At 35.2% G+C, this 26,750-nt stretch overlaps 1 protein-coding gene across 5 annotated transcripts in view; it reads right to left on the bottom strand.

The window, feature by feature from the left end:
- Nucleotides 1-26,750, bottom strand: part of LOC150085023 (ral GTPase-activating protein subunit alpha-1) — a 529,619-nt gene that overhangs the window by 30,100 nt on the left and 472,769 nt on the right. For all 5 annotated transcript variants that reach the window (XM_090376739.1, XM_090376741.1, XM_090376740.1 and 2 more), the window contains 3 exons: nt 21,757-21,915; nt 11,908-12,066; nt 11,494-11,621 (listed from right to left, as the gene is read on the bottom strand). In XM_090376739.1, the coding sequence (XP_090232865.1) occupies nt 11,494-11,621; nt 11,908-12,066; nt 21,757-21,915 (446 nt within the window). The remainder of the gene's footprint in view (nt 1-11,493; nt 11,622-11,907; nt 12,067-21,756; nt 21,916-26,750) is intronic.

Genomic DNA, 26,750 nt, shown 5'->3' with positions numbered 1-26,750 from the left:
ACCCCTTTTTGGTACTAATTTTAAAAAAATAATTGTTTACAATTTAATCACATAAAAGGTAGTAAAGTCACCTTTATGTGATTATGACGGCGTTATCTCTACTAGGCACCTCCGTAGCCAGGTGGGCAGGAGCGGCAGTGCGTAGCACACGCTTCTTGATTATCCGTGCATTAAGAATTTGCAGATAAAGGTACACTAGGTAGTAGTAATCACAGTGTACTGATGAGGGATTTACTTAAAGATGTAACTACCATCAGGTGTAAAGGGAAGGGTTTTTGCTTTTAGAGGTGACTACAGTGGTCTCTGACAGTTTTTAAATTATATACATTGGGACCAACTGATGATGTTACCAACAGCATATTCAAAATGGGAAGCATTCGAGGAAGTAATCATGGGAGCTGCTAGGCTTTTCATATCGATTAAGAAATACTGTTCAAGGTTTAGGCCTAAATGGATGTCATATGAACTAATGAGACTCGTGGCAGAGAAGAAAAATGCAAGAGATGCATATCAATTATCAGGCAATACAGAAACCTATGGTAGATATAAGCTAGTCTGTAAGCAAGTCACAAAGGAGGTTACGCAAGTAAAGGCAGATTATGAGAAATCTTTAGCAAATGATGCTAAGAAAATAGCAAGAACTTCTTTATCATATTAAAGGAGGAGGCAAAGCAACTAAGCAAACCCTTAGCCATAATTATGAGAGCAACCTTGTACTTAGGGGAAGTTCCCACATACTGGAGATGTGCAAATGTATCCCCAATTCACAAAAGAGAGATCTAAGGGTGACAAGAGTAATTACAGACCAGTTAGTTTAACTTTGGTTCTAGGGAAATAATGGAGTCACTGGTTAAAACGATGGCTGAGTGGGAGAAGATGGAGAGTGGTAATCAATGGATACTGCTCTACATGGTCTAATGTTATTAGTGTTGTCCCTCAGGGTTCAGTGTTGGGCCCATTTTTGTTTTGTATATTTATCAATGATATTGATGAAGATATCTCAGGCTTAATGTCCAAGTTTGCAGATGATACAAAGGTTGGCAGGGTTGTTAATAACAATAATGACAGTATGCTGCTGCAACAGGATCTGGAAAAGTTAGGTAGATTGGCTGAGAAGTGGCAACTGAAGTTTAACATTGGCAATTGCAAAGTACTGTATATGGGTAGCAGTAACCCCAGATAATTGTATCAACTGGGTGGTGTTACGCAAGGTAGTGGAGAATGAAAGAGACCTGAGGTAACTGTGCAGTCAGATATGAAGTTTTCTGAGCAGTGCAGCCAGGCGGCCAGAGTAGGTCATGGGCTCTTGTCAATGATATACAAGAATTTTGCTAGTAGGCAAAAGAAGGTGATTATCCCTTTGTATAAAGCAATGGTCAGGCTACACCTTGAGTACTGCGTACTGGTCTGGAGGGCTTATTTTCAGAAGGATGTAGAGTTGCTTGAGCGAGTACAGAGAAGGGCAACAAGATCAGTGAGGGGAAAAAGGGATGGTCTTGCCAGGAATGACTTAAGTTCCGGACTTAATTGGAGGCTAGGCACCTGTGAGGTGATCTGATTGAAGTGTACAAGGCCTTGAATGGGTTGAGCAGGCTCAATTATGATGGGATTCTTCCTCTTGCTCAGATTACGAACCTGAGGGGACATAAATTCAAATTTAGGGAAAACAATTATAGAATAGATGGGGGGAAATTTGCCTTTAGCCAGTGAGTAGTTGATTGCTGGAACAAACTTCCATCTGTTGTTGTGGAAGTTGATAGCTCAAATAAATTCAAGGAGAAACAGGAATGGATGTGTGAAATTATGTATATTTTTATAATAAAAAATACACAAATTGTTATTTGGATAAATTAAGTAAAATTTACAAAATAAGAAAAAATGTCTTTCTTTTCTAATTTGTGGATTATCCTTACATTATATAAAAAATGGATGTTAAGTTGACATCAGTTTAGAAAACTTAGTGAAGGTATCAATATTAGAATAGAAAAATTCTTTCTTTAAGTTTCAATTTGCAGGGTTATGTCATATACATATACTCTTGGCTCAAAAAAAGAGAAGACTTTAACCAGATACAGTAAAATCTCCATTTAAGGTTTGCTCTGGAATGAGATCTGTACGTTATATTGAGAAAATTATTAAAAAGGAGTTGCATAAAATGTAACTCCTATTATATGGCATTGTTAATTAAAAACATTTGAGTTAATATAAAAAAAAAGTTAATGTGGTTCTACAAATAACAGAAATACTGTTTATGATTGAACTACTATGTATCATGTAATTATTTTTCTTCTTCACTCTTAACAATAATAATAATAATAAAAATTGTAACATAAGACTATTTGCATTTGCTCAGAGCAGTTAAGCTATGCTCTGAGCAAATGCAGTCATTACTTGTTCTCATTGTTCTGTAGGGCCTGGAAAGAGCAAAATTAAAAACATATGAACACATGTCTTTACAAGACATTAGCATTAGAGTAGAGGCATATGATGCAAGAAAGAAAGCTTATTCAGCATCAGCCAAAAAAAAAAAAAAAAAAAGAGCACAACCACTACTCCCATTTCACCCCTCCGTTCGTTCGAAATACCTGTCCAGCTGAACCTTAAGTTTGTTTAGGCTATCAACTTCAACAAGTGATGGAAGACTATTCCACAAACCAACCACCCTCTGGCTAAAGGCAAATTTCCGTACGTCTATCCTGCATCTGTCTTTCCTCAATTTGAATTTATGCCCTCTCAGGTGATTATTCTGAGCGAGAGGAAGAATCCCATCAGCACTGAGCATGCTCAAACCATTCAAGGCTTTATACACCTCTATCAGATCACCTCGCTGGTGCCTAGTCTCCAGACACTGTAATTTGCAAATATTTAACCTTTTTTCATAAGAGCACCCCTTTGTTCCATTCACTAATCTTGTTGCCCTTCTCTGTACTCTTTCCAGCAGCTCTACATCCTTCTTGAAATGAGGCCTCCAAACCTGTATACAGTACTCTAGGTGTGGTCTGACCATTGCCTTATACAAGGGAATAATCACCTCCTTATCCCTGCTAGAAAAATTCCTATATATCATCGACAATACACCATGAGTTACTCTTGCAGCCCATCTGCACTGCTCAGAGAACTTCATATTTGCCTGCACAACCACCCCCCAGGTCCCTTTCATTCTCTACCACTGTCAGTGTAGTACCACAGAGTTCATACGTTGCTCTGGGGTTGCTGTTTCCCATGTGTAGTACTTTACATTTGTCAATGTTAAACTTTATTTGCCACCTCTCAGCCCATCTGCTCAACCTTTCCAGATCCTGTTGCAGCAGCATAGTGTCAGTAGTGTCCTTGACAACCCTGCCTACCTTTGTATCGTCTGCAAACTTCGACATTAAGCTTGATATATCCTCATCAATATCATTTATGAATACAGAAAACAACAATGGACCCAACACCGAACCCTGAGGGACTCCACTAATAACATTAGTACACGACGAGCAGTGTCCATTGATTACCACTCTCTGTCTTCTCCCCCTCAACCACCCCTTTATCCATAGCAGCAATTTGCCTCCAATGCCACACTGCTCCAATTTGTGCAGCAGTCTTCCATGTGCAACAGTATCAAAAGCCTTTCTAAGATCCAAATATATAATATCAAAGTTATTCCCTGCATCCAGTTCTTTTGTGACTGCATCATAGTATCCAATCAAATTGGTCAGGCAAAACTTCCCCTTAACAAATCCATGCTGTGCCCGAGCTATAGCTGAAGTCTTGTCTAGATGATTCTGCAGTGCTTTTTTAACCAGTGCCCCCATTAATTTTCCTGGAACAGAATTTAAACTAACAGGTCTATAATTATTTGTGTCGCCCTTTGATCCTCCTTTGTGAATTGGGGTGACATTTGCACATCTCCAGTCCATGGGTACTTCCCCTGAGTCCAAGGAAGCTCTCATAATTATGGCTAAGGGTTTGCTTACTTCCTTTGCTGCCTCCTTTAATATAACTGGATAGATCCCATCCACCACAGGTGCCTTTCTTGTATTTATCTTCAACAATTTCTCCTCCACTTTACTCTCAGTTATTACAAGATTCTCTAGCTTACTGCCAGAGTTGAATACACCTCTGGCATTCCCCTCGCTGAATAACTCCTCATGTGTGAATGTCGATGCAAAATATTCATTCAGTTTGTTAACTACCTGAGCAGGATCATCAACAGTTGACCCATCGATATCAAGTGGACCAATCTGATTCATCCCCTTCCTTCTAGAGTTTACATAAGTAAATAACTCTTTGCTGTTTTTCTTTGCATCCCTTGCCCCAAAGATTTCTCGTAATCTGCCTTCGCCTGCCTAACCTCCTTTGTAACTTGGTTACAGATCAACTTGTATCTATCATAGGCTTCTGTGTCACGTGTTAATTTGTATGGATCCCATGCATTTTTCTTCTCTGCCATATGTCTCATTAGTTCATCTGACATCCACTTAGGCCTAAACCTTGAACAATATTTCTTAGTTGGTATGTAAAGCCTAGTAGCTTCCAAGATAAGTTCTTTGAATGCTTCCCATTTAGAATTTGCTGTTGGTAACATCATCAGTTGATCCCACTGTATAGAATTTAAATACTATCTCAGTCCATCATAGTCACCTTTACGAAAGCAATAACTCTTCCCTTTACCCCTAATGGTAGTTACCTCTTTGAGTAAATCCCACTTCAGCACACTGTGATCACTGCCACCTAGTGGTTCATTTATCTGCAGATTCTTAATGCATGAAGAATCACTACTGATAATCAAATCAAGAGTATTACTCCCTCTAGTTGCCTCCCGAACATGCTGATGTAGAAAACAATCATCCAATAAATCCACAAAAGCCTTGCTAGTGTGTGAGTGACCAGCCCCCAAATTCCAGTCAATATCTGGGAAATTAAAATCCCCCATTATAAGACTAAAGATGATTAGAAGTACGAAGCAGGGCAAAGTTAGTCATCTACTGCATGGAATTAGGTCCCGCAGCTTCAATAGTGAATACTATTTTAAGGGATAGTGAATGTATAAAAGAACATATTAAAGGATCAACATATTTCACACCGAGGCCAGTCCGCCCCAACAGTGATCATAAAACAGCGTTCAGGTGCTATATTGAAGATGGAAAAGCTATTAATAATATGGATGGAAAATCAGACCAGAAGCAAGTGCCCCTGAATCTAAAGGCCATTCAAGCAAGAAGCATTTATGAAGATAATGATAAGTACAGCAAACCCCAAGCCAAGTTTGTGGCAAGCAATGGGTGGTTTAATAAGTTCAAGCATCGCGCTGGTTTCGAAAACATTAAAGTATGTGGTGATGTCGCCAGTGCCAATTCTGCAGCTGCCAAGAAATTTTGTAATGTGTTGGAAAAACCCCTTCTAAAGCTCCACAGCCCTCAACTTCTGCAGTGCCATGCTTATCAGCTGGAGAGTTAATTCTGGCAACAATGCTCAAAAGGTAAAACTTGCTGATGTTATGCCTGTCTCTTCTCTTTTTGTAATTTCGTACACTTTTGTAATTTTTCCTGCACATGAGATAAAAAAATTGAATAATTCTATTTACATGTTCGTTGAACATTTTTTTTGCTTCTATCAAATTCAGCGCGCATAGCTGTGAGTACAGAATTTCCCTAAATGCTTATGTAGGAAAATCATGACTTATGTAGCGTTCCATGGAACGCATCCTTTACATAAGTCGGGGAGCTCCTATATATATAGAAAATTCACTAATCACATAGCCAACTTCCTTGACCTCAATATTACTCTTAGCAATGCTTCACCACCATATAATATTGACATATATGATAAAAAAAATAAATTTAACTTTGATGTCATTTATCTTACCAACTGGCATTCCAATATTTCCAACAAAATATTTATTATTATTATTAGCTGTATGGTGCAAGGAAGCCATAGGCTTATGCTGCACCAGCGAAAAAAAAAATTCCCGAGTTACCCTAAGAGAGAGAGAGAGAGAGAGAGAGAGAGAGGTAGAAGGGAATCACCAAGAAAGAGAAGAATGATGATATCCAGCTCAGGACCCTGAGTGTGCCAATCCCATACTCACCAGTGTGAGCCCCTGGGGTTACATAAAAACATAATTTGTACTCAAACTATCAGATTAGCTAATGTAAGTAGTAACCATCTACTGTTCAGCAAAGCTCTACAACTACTTTATATTAAGCTAGTCAATAATAACATCCCTATCTATTTTTGTAAAATACTGTTTCAATATAGTTTCCCATTTTATCAGAAATAAATTCAGTTATAATTTACTATAAAACTGGTCAGTTCTAATCGTATTTGTAAAGTTGTAATATAATCTGGTGGAATTCCACTACTTGGTAAGTAATAACTATTCATGATTTCTGATGTAATTATTTTCTTCGGGATGATTATTTTGTCTCTTTACTCACTAAGTTTTTATTGTTAAGTTTTCACTTTTCTCATGTATTTGTTTGATAAATTTTAATAATCCTTCATGAAATTACATTTAATTCACTACCCATGTTGAGTCTTTGTTGACATTTCCTATTTTGTTTGCAGGTATGGATTATAATACTGTATATGTAGAATATGCAAAAATTCCTTTGGGTCTTGAATTTTTCAAGCATTTGATAACCTTTGAAAATACACCTCTGGATTTTCTACTAAAATTGTATAGCCACCTTTAGATTTTAGTGACTTGATTTTGCCACTAATCTTTGTATAAATTACTTTATACAGTCTCCTAACTACACCACTGTTAGATCTAGAGACATCCAATTATTTGTTTCCTTAAAATTATTTCATGTTCTTCCTTCTTTGGATTCAACGGGTCCATAGACTTATTTCCTGTTCTTTCATAATTGGATTCTTAACTACACCACTACTAGATCTAAAGTCACCAAGTTATTTATGTCCTTAGAATTATGATATATTCTTTAATAAATGGATTTAAACTAGTTCTTTATCCTTGAATTTATTTACTATTCTTTCAATATTGGATTCTTATTACACCCTTTTAACTTTGAATTTACACCTGAAACTATCTTTGGATTCAATTAGTTTCATATCCATGGGCTTATTTCCTGTTCTGTCATAACTGGATTCTTAACTACACCACCATTGGATCTCAAGTCATCAAGTTATTTATATCCTTGGAATTATGTCATATTCTTTCATCAATGGATTCTTACTATACCATTTTGGACGACAGATTATAATTATTAATCTTTCTCTATCTCAGAACATATTGTGATTCTTCACATATCTTCTTTCTATGCTTAAACACGTTAGCAATTACTCCCTTATATGAAATTATATAATTTTAATTGTCAGCTTAATACACCGTAGTCTTATCATTGGGTCTACCGTCTATTAATTTTGATCTGCATTCTTTTTACCACCGCTTTGTTCAATCCTTTTTATTTATCTATGAACTGTAATATGTTTATTTTTGTAATCTGTATGACTTCATGACGGTAAAGTCCTACTATTCCAACAGCATTTCTTTTTCCAACAATAGAGGTTACTACTTTCCCATTTTTTATATTTCTTCATGGCTCACTATTAAGTCCATCGCTATAAATTGCTTCATCATGTAATACTAATGTGATAAAGGTTTATGTGCTCTACTCTACTAAATATGTGCACTTCATTTTCCTGCCTTTTTCCTTCAGCTATGTATATTTTTCCTGGCAGCTTATTTCTGCTATGCATTACTTGAAAACTCCAGGTATCGTTCACTTTATTATTATACTTTTGGTTTCGTTTTAGGTTCATTTCTCAGCATATTTAGCACTACTTGAAAACTCCAGGTATCGTTCACCTTATTATTATACTTTCGATTTCGTTTTAGGTTCATTTCTCAGCATATTTAGCACTACTTGAAAACTCCAGGTATCGTTCACCTTATTATTATACTTTCGATTTCGTTTTAGATTCATTTCTCGGCATGTGTCGACTTATGTATTTTTACGCCTGCCTTTTCCTTACAATACAAGCATTTGGTATTAGCTCCCTTTTATACTAATGCTTACAAAGCCAGAGCCCTTACTATAAGGTTGGGTTTCACAACCCCAGCGGAAAGGTCAGGGAAATGACCACTGCATATCTCCGGAGCAATATGGCCTTAGTTGCTAATGCTTCTAAAAACCAAATAACAACTCTAGCTAGCTTAGTGTTATTAAATAACTTTTTCTTTGCTTTTTATCTTTCTGCTTTCTATTTCTACCTGTTTGTAAAACTATTAGTGTATACGAGGTGATATGAACGTTCCTAATATCCTATTTCTATTTTTAGTCTTTATTTATTTAAATACAGTAAACCTCCGCTATTTGTGGGGGTTACGTTCCTGAGAAATGCCGCGAATACTGAGTTATGGCTCCCATAGTAATAAAGGGGTTCCGTTGCAAAGTATGAAATATATAAGAAAAACTAGTCTAAAATTTTGTCTATGTATGTATTATATGTACCTTCATAATATGACTATATACATAGACAGTACATAGTGAAATGCAAGCATATGGCATCAAAATGAAAATAAGAAACAATTTAATATTAAATGTAATATTATTAGAAATTTTTTTCAAACAAATTACAAACAAATCTTTCAAACCAGCGCCTTTGCTAGCTAAAAAAACTTATCCCGCCAGTGCTATCACCGGTTTCGCTAAAATGTTGATAAAGGAGTTTTGCCTTTTCACAAATGACGAGTGAACTTAACGGAATTTTATTTTGAGTTCGGTCTTCTATCCACAGATTTAAAGCCTTTTCCAGTTTTCCTAATTTAACATCACGAGTTACAGAGTAAATTTTTGAAGCAATTAGTGCGTTTTCATGGACACTACGGCGGATTATTTTTTCTGATTTCTTGATTAATCGTATTGTTGACTTGTTGATTTTATAACGTTTTGCCAATGAGGAGACACTTTCACCATTAGAAATTTTATCTAATAACTCAATTTTATTTGCTGATGTCATCACCTTCTTTGATCTTTTCACATTTCCCTTGTTATTCGTAGCGATATTTTTTGTACGGGTTAGAAAGAACTTGTCCACAATAAAGTCACTTTCTTCCATTAACACACTCGAAAAAGTCTGTTTTACACTGCAAAACGGTAGATTTATTACTTTTGTAAGTAATAAAGCACTGAGCGCTGTTTTGACTGGGAAAGATAATTTTAGCCACGCCCATGTTTTTTATGGCGGAAAATGTTCACAGCGCTTTAAAATTCACATTTTTTTAGGTTTCATTTTATATTAAATCAGCAACCACGAATAGCGGGTGTTTACTGTATTCCTATTTCCTTTTCCTATTCTCAATTTCATACCTCACCCTATACCATGTGCTTGTTCTAAATTATTGAATTATCAAATTATTGAATTCCAATCTCCACATAATTACAACTTTTAAATCCTACACAAAACTCTACGTAATTATACTAACATTATTTTATTCTAACTTGATCCTTATTTTTACCTTAATAAATGACACTGCATTGGGATTACTTTGTCCATACTGTATTATAATGTGCTAATTACATTTTTGTTGCTTTTTGGCCTTTCACCTTTCTTCTACTACTAGGAAAAGTATAGAAATGCAGTTCCTGATACATGGTCAGGTGCAGTCCCCTGGTGAAATACCTGATCATGTATCAATATTTGCTTCCGCTGACATCAGATTCCGCACATTTGCCTTACCTATATTTGACCTTTATCTAAATATGTTTACCCCCATATCTGATGACAGCTGTACCACTTTTTATTTTATTTGTATTTTACTGTTCTAATTTTACTTCACAGTTCACCCACCTTCTATTGGCTTTGTAATTCAACCCATAATTTTCTTAATTCATCATAACTTTTAGAATATTAACATTCTTTTACCTTTCACATATCTACTACACTTCCTTTTCTACTATCCTCACCCTTCTAGTTACTGGCACTCTGTGTAATTTTCGCATCCATTTATTTTATGCATACTTTATTTAATATATTAATACCAACTTATATATATGTATATGTTTAATTCCCATGATGCAGTTTGTGTGGATAAGGGCAAACTATATCATGGGAATTGAAACATATATAATCACCCCTCTTCATTCTGGACTCAATTTTTTTTTTTTTTTTTTTTTTGTTTGGTAGTTGTTGGCGCATCGGCTGTGGCCATAATGCACCTCCCAAGGTTTTTGCAGTACTTTGATCCAAGCCCGAGGCGGGATTCGAACCTGTGACCTTTGGGTTGCCAGGCAGGCACTTTACCCACCCGACTAGCCCAGTCGGGCTTGGCCTCACTAACCAACTGATGATGATCATGAAAGCCTCCATCAAGCCCTTAGTTTTAGTCCTTCAAATCATTACAGATGTACATTGAGAAGTGCACCTTTGTCGATGTGATTATTTTAAATAGTTCATTCCATTTTAATTTTACCTAACTAATAAAGCTGTTGAAATGTAAGTTCTTGTGATTTTTAGATTTCTGTTTATTTAATTGTAAATTTTCAAGAGAACTAAAGGCTGTCCATAAATCTAATATAATGCAGCATATGTGCATTGTTATTATGTTCTTTCAGCTATTTCTAAAAGACTATCTGCCAGTATAAGGACAAACAAGTTAAAAAATGAGGCGATACAATTTTTTTGAGCGCTACTGTAACTCACAAGTTGGAATATCACTTTGGCACAAATATCAATACTGTTGCTACTATTACTACTACTACCAGTCACCGTCAATGTAATAATATCCAGGAATGGCATGAATACAGTCACCACTATACATATAAAACCTGTGCAGAACTAAAGTTTACCTTGAATAAACATCAACACATATGGGTACTTATGGTAGATCAGGGTTTCCCAATGGAGGTTGATATTGACTGCCTTGTGGTTCAATCACCTTGAAAGAGGGATCAATACATGTCAAGAGGTTGAATGGGGGGGAGGGGGTCAATGGGCAAATAATATAATAATATATTATTTAAAAATATAACCATGAACACTGGCCTTGAAAATTTACAAATTTTTGTAAATAATTAATTATTATAAACCGATTTTTCTTATAATATAGCCACAAATTAAAATGTGTGCATTTTTTGGATGAGGAAAAAATTTGTTTCTTAAAGGGGGGCCAACAGGTAAAAAAGGTTGGGAACTCCTAGCGTAAATAGGGGTTCCCAACTACAATACTAAATCTGGGTGTAGACTAAGTGTAGGGAATGAGAAACACTAATTTTGGCAGGGGTTATTTATATGAGGCTTTTGCTGGGACCACAAGAAATAAAAACACCATGGGAAAATCTGAAATTAAGGAATTATTAGAATCCTTTAAATCAGGATTCTAACATACATCGTAAATGTTTAATGTGAAACTGAAAACTTTTATTTTTAAAAATCTAGCCTAATTTAATGATAGCAATAAATTAATGATATTTAAAGAAACATGATAGAAAAGTAGAAGCTATTAATTTAAAAATTTCAAGGCACATTATCTCAAAAGGATACAAATTTTGATATAAAGGTGTCAAAGATCTCATGGCTCTGCTAGCGTTAACAGCAGTGGCTCGAACAAGTCCTGGTAAAATTTTTCGATTTACAACTGCATCATTAAAAAGAGGACCAAAGTAAGGAACCTGGGAAAAAAAATATAATAATAAAATAAATAAAAATTAGGAAAAGCAATTCTAGAAGTTTATCAAAAAAACAAATAAACAGAACATGTGAAAAATCTGAATTGCTTCAACCCGAATTGTGGTTTGTAAATGACTCCAAAAAAAGTCTATCACACTTTTTTCATATTTCTTTATTTTCCACTCACAACAGATTAGATGATTTACTTTTACAAATTCTACACAATCTACATTTACACAATAAGGTGCTAATTTTAAAAATTTACCCTAAATAATGAGACATACTCACCTCAGGTTTTCGAGAAATACTAATACGGTATAATTGATTTTCTAATGGATAAATCACTATCAAAACATCACAATATTCTGTTGCTATAATTCCACGTCGATAATCTCTACTATGTTCAGACCACACAATGTGCACTTCATCATTACCAAGGTGGCGTAACTAGTGAAAAAGAAAGGTTTAATAATATTTAAAAATATATTTTTTTTTGTTTTGGTAAATTATTTAATTATAACTATCTGAAAAAAACAGAGCATTTCTGTGTAAATGCTCGTAAAATACTAAATAAGATAATAAGACCTGCAAAAAAAGACAGAAAAAAAAGCAAACAAAAACCAATTAGCAATATGATGCAAAACATACATAATGTACTCTTTATACATTTAGGGCTATAATACAAGAATGCTGCACTCCTGTAAAATATTTTTTGGGAAAAAAAAAAAAAAAAACTTTTGTTTTTCAGCCAATTTCTGGTACTTTTTTCAATATTCATTTGGATGTTCAAAATGATGTGTCATCCTGGATAGATCAGTATGATTGCAATCCCTTGATCTATCAATGATAATTTATCCATTAAATTAACTTGGTATTAATGTTTCTTATAATTCATTTCACCGATTTTGGCTTAATTACAAATTATATTTATGTCCCCCCATTTTACATTAATACCTGGATTCATAATTTATTTCTAATTTAATCTTGCTTTTAATTATTTAAATTTTCTTCTGTATACTAATTTAATATATTACTACTGAAATTTTTTAAGCATATTATAACATGCATAGAACTTTATTTTCTTTAAACTTTCACTCTTCCTTTCTTATTTTTCATCACTTTTTCTTTTACTTCTTACAGGTTTATTTCGAGGGTACAGCTCTAAAACAGTGTTTGCAAGCCAGCTGCTAGTTAGTACACCAGACCGAACCTATTGGTAACTCTTTAGGAGGCTTCTGGATCAGCTGGTGTATAATCTTGCTACCTCTACTCTGCCAGACAGTGACTGGAGGCAGTCCGAGTAGTGTGTATGCGGGTGGTATTGTCGAGGCCACATTACGTCAAGGATCTAGGTATATTCTTACCATGTGTATGCCGTACCCAAAAATTTCATTACTTCATATAGCATGTTCCCTCCCACTTTTTTCTTAATATTGAATACACCATGAATTGTCAAACTAATAGAGTAAGCTTATCTGCGAAAAGATCTAAACCTCCCAAACACTTCCTAGTTCATTTCACAAATATGGTCTCAATTCTAATCTCAACGATGTCCATTTCCACTTGCAGTCTGCCAAACCCCATGTACTTTTTCTGACAGAATCTCAGTTATCGGTTGATTCAACTACTGCTCATCTCAGTTGCCCAAATTATTCGCTGTATGATTCCTTTCGCCTCAAAGGTGGTACTTGTGCATATGTTCGTTCCGATATTCCGTCAGAAAGTTGGCAATTTGGAATCTTCCTCTTTTCAATCTTCTCTGGCTTAAAATCTCTCTAGCTCATTCGGTCAAATTCATTTGTTGTCTCTACCATTCTCCCAACTCCACTAATCACTTGGAGCTCAGACTTCCTCTCTTTGCAACTTGACTTTCTCCAGTCCAACTTTCCTAACAGTGAGGTAATTTTCCTTGGTGATTTTAATGTTCACAACTCCAGCTGGTTTCCGTTTTCTAGTCACACTGATCCAGCTAGTAGAGATGCTGAGGCTTTTGCAATTACTAATGACCTTGCACAGATTATTCATTTACCTACAAGAATACCGAACAATCCTAACTATACAGCCAACATGCTTGATCTTTTTCTCACAAACAACCCTTCGAAGTACACGGTCAAAGTGATTGGTCCTTTAGGAATCTCAGATAACAACTTGGTGATTGTCTCTTCTCCAATGTTATCTCATGGCTATTCCCAACCTCATATTGTTTGGCATTAGAAGAATGCAAAATGGGATGACCAGCGAGATTTCTTTTCTTTGGTCGGATTACTGTTTCAAAAATTATGATGTCAATGTTTGCTCACACCATGTCAGTGAAATTATTCTTGTAGGTACGGAATCCTTTATTCCACACTCCACTTTCAAGAGAAGAACGTTGCATATCATAATTGGTTTGTTTCCACTTCTTCAGTTTCATTTTCTGCCTACACCAAAGCTCACAACAATTGTAAAGCAGTTATTAATCAGTCCAAACTAGATTTTGAACAGGCTAAAAGTAGAAAACTTGCTTCTTGCCCTAATGGTAGCTGAGCATTCTGGTATCTTTGCAAAGCTATTGGCTGCAACTTTTGCCGATCTCTGCACCCACCTCTGTCAAAACCAGATGGTTCTGTTGTCACTTCAGCCAAGGATAAAGCTGACCTGCTACCATCCCATTTTTCTTCCAACTTATGTAATAATGATCTTGGTAAAACACTTGCCACCATTCCCAACATGCTCCATTCAATGCCTCCTGTGATCTTCCGTCAAAAGGATGTCAGAAGGATTTTGACGAATCTTGATGCTAAGAAAGCTCCAGGTCCTGATGGTATTTCTTCACTTGTTCTCAAAACCCGTGCTCCTGAACTTACTCCTGTTCTTTGCTGCCTTTTTTTCACTTTCTTATTCCAAAGGTGTTTTTTCTTCTGCTTGGAAATTTGCTGATATTCAGTCAGTTCCTAAAAAGGGTGACAAATATCTCTCATCAAATTATTGTCCCATTGCAATTACTTCTACTCTTTTTAAAGTAATGGAGAAATCAATCAACTGCCAACTCTTAAACTATCTAGAAACCTTCTGTCTGATCATCGATCGCCAGTATGGATTCCGTCGGTGTCGATCCACTGGTGATATTCATGCTTATGTTACCCATTTATGGACAAATTCAACGGAAAAGTTCGGTGAAACATAAGCAGTTGCTCTTGACATCTCAAAGGCTTTCGATCATGTTTGGCATAAAGGTCTTCTAAACAAGCTTCCATCTTATGGTTTGCCAACTGTTTTTTTTTTTAATTGGTTATCCAGTTTTCTCTCGGATCACTCACTGAGGGTGTGATGGTAGATGGCTCCCTGTCTTCTAACTTCTCCACTAATGCTGGAGTCCCCCAAGGTTCAGTTCTTTCCCTCACCCTTTTCCTCTTTAATATTAAACACCTTCCATTGACTGGAAATCCTATCCATAGTTTTGCCGATGATAGCACATATTGCATTGCACTTTCCATTTTGAGAAACTTTGCCCTGCTCAATCAGCTTCAACTTCTTGAATATCCACTACCAATTGTTTAAATGCCGTTCTCCAGGTAATTGTCCAGTCCATCAAAGACAACTTAGTTGATTTAATTCCTTCTAAAACTCAGTCACTGTTGTGTTACCCATTTATGGACAAATTCAATGCAAAAGCTCGGTGAAATACAAGCAGTTGCTCTTGATATCGCAAAGGCTTTCGATCGTGTTTGGCTTAAAGGTCTTCTAAACAACTGTTTGCCAACTGTTTTTTGTAATTGGTTATCCAGTTTTCTCTCTGATCACTCACTGAGGGTGATGGTAGATGTCTCTGTCTTCTAACTTCTCCATTAATGCTGGTGTCCCCCAAGGTTCAGTTCTTTCCCCCACTCTTTTCCTCTTGTATATTAATGACTTTCTTCTATTGACTGGAAATCCTATCCATCGTTTTGCCAATGATAGCACATTGCGTTCTTCCACTTTTCATTTTGAGAAACCTTGCCTTGCTCAATTAGCTTCAACTTCTCGAATATCCGCTACCAATTCCTTAAATGCCGTTCTCCAGGTATTTCTCCAGTGGGGCAAAGACAACTTAGTTGATTTCAATCCTTGTAAAACTCAGTCCTGTCTTATATCTCGCAAAAAAGATTCTTCTGCTCCTATGCTTATCTTTAGTGACACTCCGATTTCTAGGCAAGATGATATATCTCTTTTGGAGATTACCGTCTTCTAATTTCTCTTGGCACAAGCACATTACAAATATTGCTTTCTCTGCATCTAAAAAATTTCGTTTTCGCTTTCACTCTCGGAGTTACTTTTTTTCCTAACAGCTCTTCAATCTGTACAAATCGCAAATCTGCCCTACCATGGAATATTGTTCCTACATCTGGGGCTGTGCCCCCAAAACCTCTCTCAGGCATCTAGATTCCATTCAGAAGAGGGCAGTTAGGTTAATTAATGACTCCTGTCTAACAGTCTCTCCACTTGCTGTTTCATAGACATACTGTTTCTGCTGCATGCCTTTTCTACAGATACTACCATGGGCACTGTTTTTCTGAATTGGCTTCTATAATTCCCACTCTCTCTCTCTCTCTCTCTCTCTTTCAAAACAGTACAAACACATGCCGCCACCACCACCAGCCAACATCCATTTACTGTCAAATTTCAAACTCACAGAACCAACGTTTTGCCTTCCTCTTTTATTCATTCAACTGCTATTTTCTGGAACAACCTTCCTTCATACGTATTTCCTGAAAATTACAGTCTACCGAAGTTCAAGTCTAATATCAACAAATATCTTCTTTCATCTTCTCAACCTCCAACCCAAGCACAGTACTAAGTACTATAGGTTCTAATACCTCTCGTGTTTGGGGTTTTCATAAAAAAAAAAAAAAAAAAAAGTTTGGCATTCTATATATTCAACATTATACTCACATATTATTCTATTTCTTTAATCTATTTACTTAAATATATATCCAAAGTATGTAAAATTCAGAATCAATAAACTAAATATAATAAATATACCAAATTTAATTTAATAAATAATAAACCAACACAGATCCGATTAATGTTCTTATATGATTTAACACGACATCTGTCTGTGTATTATTTTATTATTTAAGATGTTAGTTTTAGTTGTAGAGTCTAATGGTGTATTTATAATCAAAATTTAGCAGGTTATAGTGTATACCGAGAAACCAACCGGTAATATAACGGCCCAAGAAACATAAGAACCTACGTACGTGCCTACGGCAGCCTGGAAAAAAAAAAATATATATATGCAATATAACATAAGGCAAAACCTTACATATCAAAATTATATTATAAAATAAAATTATGTTAATTATAGGTATATAGATACATTGAAAGGGACTTTTTCGAGGGCTAACCCTCTCAACCATAATTAACTAACACTGACTAACATTGAAAGGGTTAGCCCTCAAAAAAGTCCCTTTCAATGTATCTATATACCTATAATTAACATAATTTTATTTTATAATATAATTTTGATATGTAAGGTTTTGCCTTATGTTATATTGCATATATATATTTTTTCCAGGTTGCCATAGGCGCATACATAGGTTCTTATGTTTCTTGGGCCATTATATTACTGGTTGGTTTCTTGGTATACACTATAACCTGCTAAATTTTGATTATAAATACACCATTAGACTTTACCACTAAAACTAACATCTTAAATAATAAAATAATATATATATATATATATATATATATATATATATATATAAAATAGTAATATACAACTGTTAAGAAGCAAAATAAGCAGAAAAAGGGAAATAACAAAAGTTATCGTATGTCTAATGCTCCAAAATGCACAGTGCAGCAGTAAAGGAAGCAAAAGGACATAAATAATGTGTGGTTTGTAAAATTAATAGTGTCTGTGAAAATGGAAATGAAAAGTACACATGGTGCCTGAACTAAGAGAAATTTAAGGCATAGTCGAAAGTGGAAGTTAAGTAGTGGTTAAACATGTGAAATAATGTGAAAAACCTAGTACAAAAATGAACTGGGACTGAGAAACCAAAAAAAAAAAGGAAATGCTATCCCCTGGACAAGGGCCGGTATAGCTTTTCTAAGGCATAACGACACGTGTATGTCCGAGGGGATAGCTATATACATATTTACAGCCTCCTTCGATGTGAATTTTCACCCTGTGTCTCTAGGTTTTATACTGTGTTTGTAATTAAATGAAGGGATATAAATGTTATGTGTTTAAAATACCTTAAGCATGATTATTCTATTAATTATTATAGAGTTATTAATTATTATAGTCCCAGGTCTATTAATTATAGACCTGGGAGTTTAACTTCTGTTCCAGGAAAATTAATGGAGGGACTAGTTAAAGAAGCACTGCAGGATCATTTAGACAAGACTTCAGTTATAGCTCGGACACAGCATGGATTTGTTAAGGGGAAGTCTTGCCTGACCAATTTGATTGGATACTATGATGCAATCACAAAGGAACTGGATGCAGGGAATAACTTTGATATTATATACTTGGATCTTAGAAAGGCTTTTGATACTGTTGCAAATGGAAGACTGCTGCACAAATTGGAGCAGTGTGACATTGGAGGCAAATTGCTGCTGTGGATAAAGGGGTGGCTGAAGGGGAGAAGACAGAGTGGTAATCAATGGACACTGCTCGTCATGGACTAATGTTATTAGTGGAGTCCCTCAGGGCTCAGTGTTGGGTCCATTATTGGTTTCTGTATTTATAAATGATATTGATGATGGTATATCAAGCTTAATGTCGAAGATTGCAGACGATACAAAGGTAGGCAGGGTTGTCAAGGACACTACTGACACTATGCTGCTGCAACAGGATCTGGAAAGGTTGAGCAGATGGGCTGAGAGGTGGCAAATGAAGTTTAACATTGACAAATGTAAAGTACAAAAATAAAAATTAAAAATAATAAATAATAAATAAATAAATAACACTGTATTCAGATATGCAAGGGCAATTTTAGCAAGAGATGGAATCAGGGGATGACAAATATGCAAAATCTGAATATAGTAGATGAAAATATGATACACAGCTAGGAAATTCATCAGGGGGACTACTCCTGACCATGTATAAGGTACTGAGTATCCAAACTTGTCTGTAGCATTAGAAAAAAAAGGGGGGGGGGGCAAATATGCGGCTTTTATCGTAATACTACATTTTGTACTAGGTTTTTCAAATTCTTTCACCTGTTTAACCACTACTTCACTTCCACTTTCGACTATGCCTTAAACTTCTCTTAGTTCAGGCACCGTGTGTACTTTTCATTTCCATTTTCACAGACACTTTATTTTACAAACCACACAATATGTATATATATATATATATATATATATATATATATATTGTGTTCTTATTGAATATTATGATAATGATATCTGGTCAAGTTTACAGTATTAGGAATTTGTCAGTTGTGCAACGTTAATGCTATTGTATGCATTAATAACATTTAATAATGACATTTATAACATTTAATTAAATAAAATAGACCAATATATATATATATATATAGTAGTAATATACAACTGTTAAGAAGCAAAATAAGCAGAAAAAGGAAAATAACAAAAGTTATCGTATGTCTAATGCTCCAAAACGCATAGTTTTGGAGCATTAGACACAAGTAAAGGAAGCAAATATATATATATATATGTGTGTGTGTGTGTGTGTATATATATATATATATATATTTAACAATTACTATATGTGGAGATAAATAACGCACACACTATTTAAAGAATATTTTTGTTGAAACATACTATTAAGCACGTGATAAAAGAGCAAATATTAAATAATTTATTAATGGAAGTGGGAGAGATGGAGAAAAACTGTTTTTTATTCTTTCCAAAGTAGTTTCAGTTTCTAGTAATAAACAAGCAGCTATATAGGGTGTAAAGAATATCCATTAGGTTAGTTACAGTGCAACATGACTGCAGAAATGAGGGTTCGTGGTTAATCAATAAATTATAAAGTAATAACCATTCTCTACGAACAACTCCAAAGCCATTTTGCTAAACTGCAGAAATATGATTTTTTCTAAGCAAAAATATTTGTGTGTACTCATATACTTCATTAATTCACAAGTGTGGCTTCTCAAATGCAACACACTTGCCAGTACCTTGAAAGATGTTGTTTTAAAATATCATTATTAAAAAAAAGTTTTAAATTTTATTGTTAGATCATTTTATAATTATTCCCAGCTGTCATGAATATTCTAGGAGTGAACAAATTATGTTTTGGAACACATCCTCTTGTTTTACCATTATATCTAAGGAAAAATAGCTCCTGATTTACAAACATTCACTTTATGAATTACTTTCCAGGAATGTATGGTGTTTGCAAATCAGAAGGTTAATGTATGATTTTTGCAATTACCCATAAGAGAGTGCAGAATAATAAAAAAAAGTGTTTATTTTTCTTAAAAAATGTGTTCCTATGTGATGTTTTAAATTATATATCAGCATAATATGTATACTAATTATAAATATACATAATTATAATACTATAATAATAAATCAAATTTAGCCTTTTTATACTACAAGCTACAGAAGTATATAATTAACTATTTAAAATAATTAAATGCGCATGGCATAATACTTTAAAGAGTTTAGTATCTATATAATATTGGTGTTTAGATACACCATAGACACTTTAAAAAAACTACAAAGTAGTTGTTGTGGGCATCATTTGCTCTTTCTCATATTGTGCTCTGCCTTCACGACGAGTTGCCATGATGCTGCACTACCTCAAATAAGTAACGCTTCACTAATAGAGAAGACTATTGTTACTTATTCTCAGTGAGTACCACCACCCAGACATGTTTCGAGGCTATTGGCCTATCATCAGTGGGTGGACAGGTACCCTAGTATTGCAGACATGACGACCCAGTTGTGAAGTTAATCGCACAAATATGAGAGATGCCAAAAGGTGTATAAGATAATATTTAAAATAATTAAATGCGCATGGCATAATACTTTAAGAGTTTAGTATCTATATAATATCAGTGTTTAGATGCACCATAGACACTCAAAAAAACTACAAAGTAGTTGTTGTGGGCATCATTTGCTCTTTCTCATATTGTGCTCTGCCTTCACGACGAGTTGCCATGAGTTAATCGCACAATATATTGTGCGATTAACTTCACAACTGGGTCGTCATGTCTGCAATACTAGGGTACCTGCCCACCCACTGATGATAGGCCAATAGCCTCGAAACATGTCTGGGTGGTGGTACTCACTGAGAATAAGTAACAATAGTCTTCTCTATTAGTGAAGCGTTACTTATTTGAGGTAGTGCAGCATTATGGCAACTCATCGTGAAGGCAGAGCACAATATGAGACAGAGCAAATGATGCCCACAACAACTACTTTGTAGTTTTTTTAAGAGTGTCTATGGTGTATCTAAACACCGATATTATATATAATTAACTATATACGGGGACTGACAAACATGGTTGCCATGGTGAGCATAGTGACTAAGAAGTCCAGCTTGACAACTACAATTTTATATGTCAGGCTAACAGACTATGAGGCAAACTGCTTCTTTGTTTTATGAATTCTGTGGTCTGTATCTTGCAAGGAATGGCATGACTTTTGATAAAAGTACAGTATGAGAAGCTTTTAGTATGGATGCTAAACTATGAACTGCATTATTTTATGGACCAATCTTATTGGTTGAAGAAATGTGAAGTATATGAGACAATCATATCTGGCTTTCATCAGGATAGCGCAAAAATTAAAGTTAACCTGAAGGGCATTTCATGATTACTGTTTACCTTAAGGATTTTTGTTCACATGGCTGATAAAAGTTATTCACGTAAAAAAATTTAAAAGCTCTTAATTTTCATGGACCATCCAATATTATAGCACGAGGTTGACTGGTATCAGCTACTTTGGGAAGTTAGTATTATGAATTTAAAACTAACAAGAAAGGTGAACATTAGTATTTTTCATCTCATCACCTAACTCAAGTTTACTGACTGTTCCAAAAGACTTCCCCTAACTGGCAACTTAAATTTTAGTAGTGAAACTTAGACCTTGAACAAATTTCTTGAGATCTTGTTATAAATAACAAGAAATTCTTCCAAACTAATAATTTAGAGAATTAAATGAAAGCATCCTAAGAGTATATAAAAATAGAACCTTCTTAGTCATTGCTTCATCATCAGCAGAAGTAGGCATCCTGGTAGAAACATGAAAAATGACTTCCATAAAAGAGGTGGCATAATAAGGAGCAGTATCACCAGTGCTTCTGTTTCTTTGTAAGCCTCCACAAAAACCAACATGAGTCTCCAGTTCAACCTGGTATTGTAAAAATAAAAGTAAATGCAAGTGTTCTGAATTAGTAAAAAAATTTCTTTCAACAACAACAAATAATATATTATATCATATCTGTAAAGCAAACTTTAAGAAACTCCAAATTTTCCTTTCTTAAGAGGAAAATTCAGTTTCATTGAGGAAAAAAATTTTGCACCGCTACCTTTTATCAGTTAACTACAGCTTTCATGGATTTTGCTACTCTGCAATGGGAATTGAACCTGATGACTTTATCAAACAGGTCTTTACAGCAGCAGCAATAATTCTAATATAACATAACACAACTGGATGTCAAAACAATAATAAACTAACATACACCACAAAAAACATGTTGCTATTTTGCATTTCTAAATTAAAGCCATTTCTTTTAAGTTACAAAATTCACCGAGCTTATAATCTGTATTGGAGCTTATGGGGGGGGGGGGATTATCGGATACTAAAAGTGGACATAAATTTTGAAATGTGAAAACATTATTAATATATTCATATCTGTAATTGTAATCCTGTTTTGCAATAAAAAGTATGGATATGGCCACCTTTTGCTGCTATGAAAGTTGTACACTGTACTTGCATGAAATGAAACAAATATAAGAACCAACTCACGGTGCCAAAAACATAGGTGTCTTTACAATTATTGCTGTTTTTCTGGAATGGTTTTGTATTTTTCTTATCACATGACAACAATTTTCGTTGGGGTTGAGATCAAGGCTGAATATTTTAAATGTGAAAGCCATGAGGTTCAATTCCCCTTGCAGAGTAGCATTATGTCCTGCATTGTAATCACTGGCCAAGAATGATCAGTTTGTCTATGACAATATTAGAAAGTGACAACAGACTGCAGATTTATTGAATAAAAGTAAAATACTTACCACTGAAAAATATAGTTATTCACTCGCTGGAAAGTGAATAACTATTTATTTAGTCCTTATAGTAGGAATCAAATGATGCCACTAAAGCCTCAATATAACCACTTGCATTTGTTGCACTGGTCACAAAGTACAGTCAACCAACATCCCTACTCAGAACAGAATGCAATCTCAAGCCACCTGGTTACATGGGGATTTCATTTGAAGACAGTTATGATGATGTCACTTAAGGTTTTTTTGCCACCTGACAGACTGTGCAATGTGAAGTTAAAATACCATTGCTGTTAAAATTTGTGGAGGTTTAGTTATTTTTTTATTGTGAATAATTTATTTTCATTGTCCATAATTATTTTAGTGATTTCTTCATAATTATTTTTTTTGCACATTCTCTTTGATAAGCATCACAATTTTTGTGGCCCTTATTAGATAATTATAAGTAGTTCACTTGCTTCTACTTTATTCTTAAATTACTTACTGAAATTAAATCATTCAAAAAACATTATTAATAATCCTTCAATAATAGTATTTGCCATATAGTGCAAGGAAGCCACAGGCTTTTGCTGCACTGGCAAAAAAAAAAAAAAAAAACCACAAGTAGATAAGAAAATACAAATTATATGATTTCCTCCTCATATAGGTAACTATCCAACTGACCTTTGAATTTATTCAAACTGTCAGCTCACTACCTGCAAGGGCAACTAGTTCCAGCAATCAATGAATCAATGACTCACTAGCTAAAAGAAAACTTCTTACAAGCTAGTCTAAACCTAAATTTTACTAATCCCCCTCAGAGCTTTATTAACCTCAATCGGGTCACCTCTGAGTTGCCTGGTTGCCAAGATCTGTAGCCCACATAATTGGAGTCTTTCCTCACATGGTCGCCTTTTGCCAATCTCACCATGCGAGTTGCTCGTCTTTGGACCCTTTCAAAAAGCTCAGTCTTTTTTCAGATGAGGTCTCCATACTTGAACACAGTATTCCAAATGTGCTCTTACAATTGCCTTATACAGTGGGATTACGATCTCTCTATTACTACAGGATAACGTTCAATAAATCATCGACAAGACACCATGGGCTTTCCTGGCTGCCTGTTTACACTGTTCAGAAAACTTTGTATCTGCCTGTATCATAATTCCCAGATCTATTTCTTCCTCCACTGTTTTTAATTCAACTTCATCAAGTGTATAATTTATTTTGGGGTTGCTATTCTCCAAGTGTAAGACCCTGATTTAGCTGCATTAAAACATAGCTGCTACTTCTCTGACCATATCTGAAGTTGGTTGTTCAAGTTATCCAGAAGGAGCACTGATCTTTAATGACTCTCCCAATCATCATGTCATCTGCAAATATTGACATAACGATGTAATTTATGAAAATTCATTTTCCATTAAACAGTTTTTCTCAAATTGCTAGATAACTAGAGGAAATATTAAAATCAGTTTGAATATGCATTAAATATTTTTCATTGAGTGACATGATATGATTATCACACAACTGGGCTCAAATGAGGAATTCTGTAAGGAAGTTGAGAACAGAAGCTTATTGAACTCTAATAGGGAGCTAAATGATTTTGTAATAACTGAGAGCAGAGTGGAGGAGAAATTGTTGAAGTTAAACATAAGAAATGCACCTGGGGTGGATTTGATCTATCCAGTTATATTAAAGGTGACAGAAAAGGAAGTAAGCAAACCCTTAGCTATAATTATGAGAGCATTGTTGGACTCAGAGGAGGTCCCCACGGGCAGGAGAAGTGCAAATGTATTTCCGATTCACAAAGGGTGACACAAGTAATTACAGATTTGTTAGTTTAACTTATGTTCCAGGAAAAATAACAAAGTCACTGATTAAAGAAGCATTGTATGATCATCTAGACAAGACTGCTGTAATAATTCAGACACAGCATGGGTTTGTTAAGGGAAAGTCTTGTCTGACCAATTTGATTGGATACTATGATATGGTCACGAAGGAACTGGACGCAAAAAAATAATATTGATATCTTATAATTGGATTTCAGGAAGGTTTTAATACTGTTGCACATTGAAGACTACTGTACAAATTAGAGCAGTATGGCATTAAGGGCAAGTTGCTACAATGGATAAAAGAATGGGTGTGTGGGAGAAGACAGAATGATAATCAAGGACACTAATCTTCATGGACAAATGTTATTAGTGGAGTCCCCAGGGTTCTGTGTTAGGCTCATTGTTGTTTTGTATGTTTCAATGATACTGATGAGGGTTTATCATGCTTAATGTTGAAGTTTGCGGATGATACAAAGGTTGGAAGGTTGTTACTGACAGTATGCTACTGCAGTAGGATCTAGAAAAGTTGGGCGGATCAGCTGAGAAGTGGCAACTGAAGTTTAACATTGACAAATGAAAAGTACTGCATATGGGTAGCAATAACCCCAGAGAAATGTACCAACTGTGTGGTACTACACTCAGGGTAGTGGAGAATGAAAAGGACCTGGGGCTAATTGTGCAGTCAGATATGAAGTTTTCTGAGCAGTGCAAACAGGCTGCCAGAGCAGGTCATCATCCCCTTGTATAAGGCAATCGTGAGGCCACACTTTGAGTACTGCATACAGATGGTCTGGAGGCCTCACTTTAGGAAGGATTTAGAGTTGCTAGAATGCGTATAAAAAAGGGCAATAAGGTGAGGGGAACAAAGGGATGCTCTTACCAAGAAAGGCTTAAGTTCTGCAAATTGCAGCGTTTGGAGACTAGGCACCTGCAAGGTGATCTAATTGAGGTGTATAAGGACTTGAATGGGTTGAGCAGACTGAATGCTGATGGGATTCTTCTTCTTGCTCAGATTACAAACCTGAGCGGGCATAAACTCAAATTGAGGAAAGATAGTTGTAGAACGGATGTGCGGAAATTTGCCTTTAGCCAGTGGGTAGTTGTTTGCTGGAACAAACTTCCATCTGTCGTTGTGGAAATTGATAGCTTAAATAAATTCATGGAAGAAATCGACAAACGTTTGGAGCGAATGGATGGATGAAATGGGAAGATTTTTTATTTTTTTTTGCTAATGCTGTATAACCTTGCTTTCTTGCATCATATGGCTCTGCTAATGCTAACTGCAGCTGTGGTTAAGGAAGTAACTCCATTTCCCTTCATAGTCATCTACTTCACCCCCCACCTTCTATTGGCTGACTAATTATAATATAGGTCATGTTTTTATTTTAACTGTACAATGTGTATTTAAGCTGATTTATATGTTGTGGGGTAGCAAACTGTGCTCCTTTTGCTTGTGATTGCCTAACTACATCTCTGAGTGAAGCTTAAAGAATTCCTCAGTACAGATAGCAAATGAATCCAGACCTCTCCAAATGAGTAGCAAGCAGTGATGTTTCATGCTGACTAAGCTGCCACAGAGGACCCTCAATAAGTAAACTCAGTAATATTTCTTTTTTGTTTAAGTCACACAAAAAAATATCAATACTAAACTTATATTAGTACTATATCAATACTAAACTTATATTAGGTGGAAAATGATGCAAGAAAGCAAGCTTATACACCACCACCTCTGATAATTTGTCTAGCTCCTTAAATTTATTCAAGCTACCAACTTTCACTATATCAGATGGAAGTTTGTTCTAACAATCACCTACCTGCTGGCTGAAAGTAAATTTCTGAAACAACTTTCCACTATTTAGATTTATGTCCTCTTATGTGTGTGTGTGTTGTCTGAGCAAGAGGAAGGATGCCATCAGCAATTAGCTTAATCCAATTAATGTCTTAAACACTTCAGATCTCATTGCAGGTGCATAGTTTCCAGATGCTGCAATCTGCAGAACTAAAGCCGTTCTTGATAAAAGCACCCTTCTGTTCCCCTCACTAATCTCATTGCTCTTCTTTGCACCTGTTCCAATAGATCAACGTCCTTCCTAAAATGAGGCCTCCGGACCTATATGCAGTACTCAAGATGTGGCCTAAAAACAAGATGCATGGT

The sequence above is a fragment of the Mastigoproctus giganteus genome, chromosome 6, assembly GCF_048544385.1.
Source record: "Mastigoproctus giganteus isolate SK-2022 chromosome 6, ASM4854438v1, whole genome shotgun sequence".
NCBI classification, from domain to species: domain Eukaryota; kingdom Metazoa; phylum Arthropoda; class Arachnida; order Uropygi; family Thelyphonidae; genus Mastigoproctus; species Mastigoproctus giganteus.
This window is presented reverse-complemented; position numbering and strand designations above follow the sequence as displayed.